Raw genomic sequence first — 4,800 nt, forward strand, 5'->3', positions numbered from 1 at the left:
TTTCGACTATTTTGCGGTATATGTCACCCCACGGCCGACATATTTCACACGATGTTCAATATATTTCAAACGATGTTCTATCTCTTTCGATAAATCGACGCAGTAATCCACGGAACGAAGTAGCCAATGAAATTTTCGAAAAAAACATTCGATCAATAAACCCACGGCACCGTTTTCTTCGATGGTCAACGGTCCCCATTTTGACAAGAATATCGATCACGCTGTTGCATATATTTATGACGCCAAATATGACTCGTCCATCCTAGCGGGTTCATGACAAGAGCAGGATGTATGTATGTTGTACGCATCCCAACCATCCATTTGTTTAACCTTGGAACTTGGTAGTGCAATCACAGTTTGACGATAACGATTGGATTGACTTGGCTCTAGATGAGAAACGATTCATTTTCCAATTTCCATCATGAAGTTCGCACTCCTTCTCGCTTTCCCCGTGACCGTCGCTGCCTTGACTCAAGACCAAGTTGTCCCAGCCAAAGTCGCTTGCGGCGAAGAGGCCCCATACGACGGTTTCGAAATCGTCGGGGGCCAGGAATCAGGAAAGCAGGAATCCAAAGCCCACCAGCACCGTTATGTGGCTGGACTCAAGGCGTCGCCCAATGGTAACACCGAGTGCGGCGGCAGTCTGATCGCCCCCAATGTTGTTTTGACAGCGGCTCATTGTTTGGACGAACATCTACCTTATGTGGTCGTGGGTACGCACTATTTATCCGGTTCTGCCGACGGGGAACTGGCCAATGTGACCCAGAAAATCAAACACCCTGATGGCACCGATGTGGGCATCATAATCTTGGACCGCGACATCTCGATCACTGAACCTGTGGCGGTGTAGTTTCGCTTCGTTTGGGGGGGCGAAAAAGCTTCGATTCGCGGCTGGGGAGACGTCAGGCATAATAGCCCCCCATCGCCAGTGCTCAAGGTGGTCAACGTCACGGCATGGACCAACCTCAGGGCCTCGGCTGCGTTGTCCATCGCCAGTACTCAAGGTGGTCAACGTCACGGCATGGACCAACCTCAGGGCCTCGGCTGCGTTGTCCCTCTTTTCAGTGACCGTGACCGATACGATGTTGTTTGCAGGGGCAGAAGGAGAAAACTCTTGTTTCGGTGACTCTGGGGGGCCGTTGACCATCGAAGAAAACGGTGCCATGCGTTTGGTGGGGGTGGTCAGCTCGGGCGTTGATTGTGTGGTCTGGCCGGCACGCCAGGTATCTATGTACGCATCAGCGATGCTCGTGACTTCATTGAACCGTACTTGCCGAATTAAGTCAAGCTTGCACGTGCCATAATGAAATCGATATGGCCAACATTCGACCCACTTGGTTGAATATACAACCGACTTGGTGATGGAAGGCCAAACTCGCTCGTGTAGTGTTTGTGGTAAACATCGTTAATTTGATGAATACTTCGAAGTAACCATTATGTGCAGCACCTGAATAGCGCCGTGGGATTCGCCATATTGAAGCACGCAAAGCATGCTGTCAGTGGAAGATATCGGTACTTTTGTATGCTCGTTGCAATATCTTGCATAATTGACAAACTATATTACTAGGGAGAACGTCAGTGACATGGTGCTCGAATTATATTTTCCTACCATGCCTTTGGATTTGCGAAATTCCACGGATTTTCAGAGATGTCTTGCGTCAAAAATTTGACTTGACACGACGCAAAAAGTGTTCGCGATTTCGATGCGTTACCTTAGTACTACTATTAATAGTATTCTGAAGCAAGTCTTTTGGTACCGTACGTTTGGTCCCGAATTTTCGCAACTTCATCCATATTGCTCCAATTTTGATGAAATGTTGGGAAGTACTTCATATTAGTATGAAACAGATTAGCTCCAAATTTCAAGTCTATCTGACTTGTGGTTTGTATTGAAATGCCGCTGAGATTTCCTATTGCTTTGATTGCACTTGAATTAAAATACTATCTATATTCTCAAGTGGGCTATACTACCGAAGTTTCTGCAAATCTATCCAATCATATTTGAGATCATTTGGGCCAAATTAGAATTGGTCTAAATAAGCCAATCATATCGGTATCCATGGTCATATTCGAAGTACCACTGTAGCCACTTAGTCCAACTTGCCATTTCCAGATCAAGTTATTGCATTCTGTAAAAAACTGCAGTTGAAATTCGTTTTTGGTTATCGTCAAGTGCAATACGAGTCGGACACCCAATTCGAGTCGGACACTTGTATATATTAATATAACATCAACCCAGTGAAGGAACAACTTTCGCAGGTTTAACTACGCGCCAGATATACTGAAATGATTGATAAATACTCTTAAATGTAATACGTGTATTAAGTTATAGAGGGAAATTTGTTTTATCCGCGCGCAAATGTTGGATGAGCATCAGCCATCGTGCACAGCGCATTCTTGCTCTTACCATGGACACCAACAATCGCGAGCAAACTCAACCAAGGGGGTGACCAGTGTGCAAGTACGGCCGCAAGAAAAAGCCAAAGCAGCACAAGAACACCGTAGTCGCGTACAGTGAGAGAGTATCGATCATAAATTTTTATGAATCCTATGGAATGCCAGCTACGCTCGACGCCTTCTACGACCACTTGACGTCCAACGCCGGCGAAACAGCAAGGAAGAAGGTGTACTCTTGGGTGGCCAACCGCATCTATATCCAAAGGATGGGATCGAGTCCAACAACAGCAAAGTTACGCTGCTGGCGAACACTTGGAATGAGGACAACCCACACGCGTCGGGACGAAGAACAACTGCTGCGTTGGGTCCTTGATATGCGAAAGGACGGGGTGCCTGTGACGCACAGCATGTTACGCATCATGGCGTTGGAAGCTGCAATCGACTTGGTCCTTGAAGACCACGAGTTCTTGGCTAGATTGCACTGGGTCGATAGCTTCAAACGCCGGTATGGACTGTCACTACGAGCGCACACCCCGGTGGGCCAAGATACTCCTCTAGACGGTTTGAAGTGCTTGAGTCCTTCGCTCAACGCGTTCAAACCATGATGCGTGAGAACAACATCGACTACTGTGTCTATAACGCTGACCAAACGGGCGTGAATTATGAGTACCTTCCAACAAAGACCTTGAATCCCACCGGCGACAAGACGATCTGGGTCAAATGGGGCGGAAAGACGAAGGAGCGTGTGACCGCCATGTTCTTGACCGACTCGACAGGCGAAAAGTACCCACTGTTTTTGGCGCTGCGCAGCACAAAGTCAAAGGTGAATAGCATCGTCCAAGAAAGCTTGACCGAGCGGCAGGGCTTCGGGAAGGCAGTGTGGAAGAGCGTTGTCCCTATATAGGATCAAAGCGATTGTCAAATCTACGGCAATCCAACGGCGTGGTGGAATGCGAAGATATCGATGGAGTTTTTGAAGTAACATTTTGCGGCTCGGCCTGACTGCGCAACGAAGAAGGTGCTGCTGTTGTGGGAAGACGTTTTCGCATATTTCACCGACATTGTTGCCTATGCGCAGAGTATTAATGTCATGTTGGAGCGCATACCTCCTCGATACACTTGGATCTGCCAGCCCGCCGATGTCGCATGGAACCGTCCTTTGAAAGCCCGTCTACGTCAGAACTGGCTTGGCCTGATTCGTCGTCAATTGCACATCTCAAGACAACGTGGCATACCTTTCAAGCTGCAGCCTCCAACGCGGGCAACAATAGTGTCGTGGGTTGCAGATGCTTGGTCGCAGTTGCCTGAGGTCACGATCATCAATGGTTTGAAGAAGTGTCGTCTTGTAGATAGCGTAGATGGTGTACCATCGGATGAAGAGGTTTCTGGTGGGGTAGTTGACGACGTTTTCTTGGTCGAATTAATGGCAACTAGTGCCATTGAGGACACACTTGACCCTGGGAGTGACATTGGCAATACCTTGTATGTGGATGACGAGGAAATTGTACAATAAAAATATATTGACTTTTGTATAATCGTTTTTATCAAGAGTATACTCTTCTTATGTGTATCCTGTGGAAATGAATTACCGCTGTAATAAATTTGTAGATGATTCCTTTGTGGGCTGGTTCCATACACACTGCAAATTGTATCAATCAGATTGCGTTCCATCATGGTTTTTCGTCTCGGTAATTTCCCCGAACACGCTCTAAGGCAAGAATTCATAGTAAGCTGGTTGCGGTAGACTGAGTTACAGTAGTACGTAGGTGTTAGCAATATCAATGGAAGTTGAGATGAGTGAGACTTGGTTTCGTCACGAGTACCCGAATGACGCCAGCACTTGCAGCCTGCAAGTGGTTTTCGACGATGTTGCATATGCAAGCCTGTGTTATTGTCGGCACTCATTACACCTAGCTCAAGCATGTATAAGTTATTAAGCAACGACTGGTAGTTACTGCAACCCCATGCATTTGTGCCGTGCTTCAATTTCCCTGGTAGCTAAATGATCTGTGCACAATTTCTCGCACCAGTGTCAAGTTTGAAGTCCTCAAGTTGAGATTGTGTGTATTACTTCCGAATGATGGTTTTAATAAGCTTTCATTGACCATACAAAACTACTGTGTTTCGTGAATTTGTTTCGTAAAGGGGTTATTATGGTACAATGACTTGCTAAAACGATCTATAGAGGTGTAAATAACGACTTGCTAAACACCTCTATTATTAGAGGTGTTTAGCATGTCGTTATTTTGATTCAAATTCCCAACTTGTCTTCGAGCACATGGACACGCGATTAGAGGTGTTTAGCAATATCGCGAACGGTTGTCATTATACCGTACTGTATCCAATCCAATGGTTTTATTCTGTAATGAGGAGTTTTCATTGGATATGATTAAGGTGATTCAT

General features: G+C 46.2%; 1 protein-coding gene across 1 annotated transcript; it reads left to right on the forward strand.

Annotated features, from left to right (window-relative positions):
* Nucleotides 1–210: 210 nt before the first annotated feature.
* On the forward strand, nt 211–3,301 carry H257_14237 (hypothetical protein; the record flags this gene model as incomplete). The annotated part of the gene is made up of 7 exons (XM_009841999.1): nt 211–846; nt 907–995; nt 1,096–1,223; nt 2,463–2,514; nt 2,563–2,626; nt 2,720–2,902; nt 2,956–3,301. Exons 1-7 carry the CDS (start codon nt 422–424, stop codon nt 3,299–3,301), a joined length of 1,287 nt encoding a protein of 428 aa, XP_009840301.1. The 5' UTR covers nt 211–421.
* Nucleotides 3,302–4,800: the final 1,499 nt, after the last annotated feature.

This window comes from Aphanomyces astaci (genome assembly GCF_000520075.1).
Source record: "Aphanomyces astaci strain APO3 unplaced genomic scaffold supercont1.55, whole genome shotgun sequence".
NCBI classification, from domain to species: Eukaryota; Oomycota; class Saprolegniomycetes; order Saprolegniales; family Verrucalvaceae; genus Aphanomyces; species Aphanomyces astaci.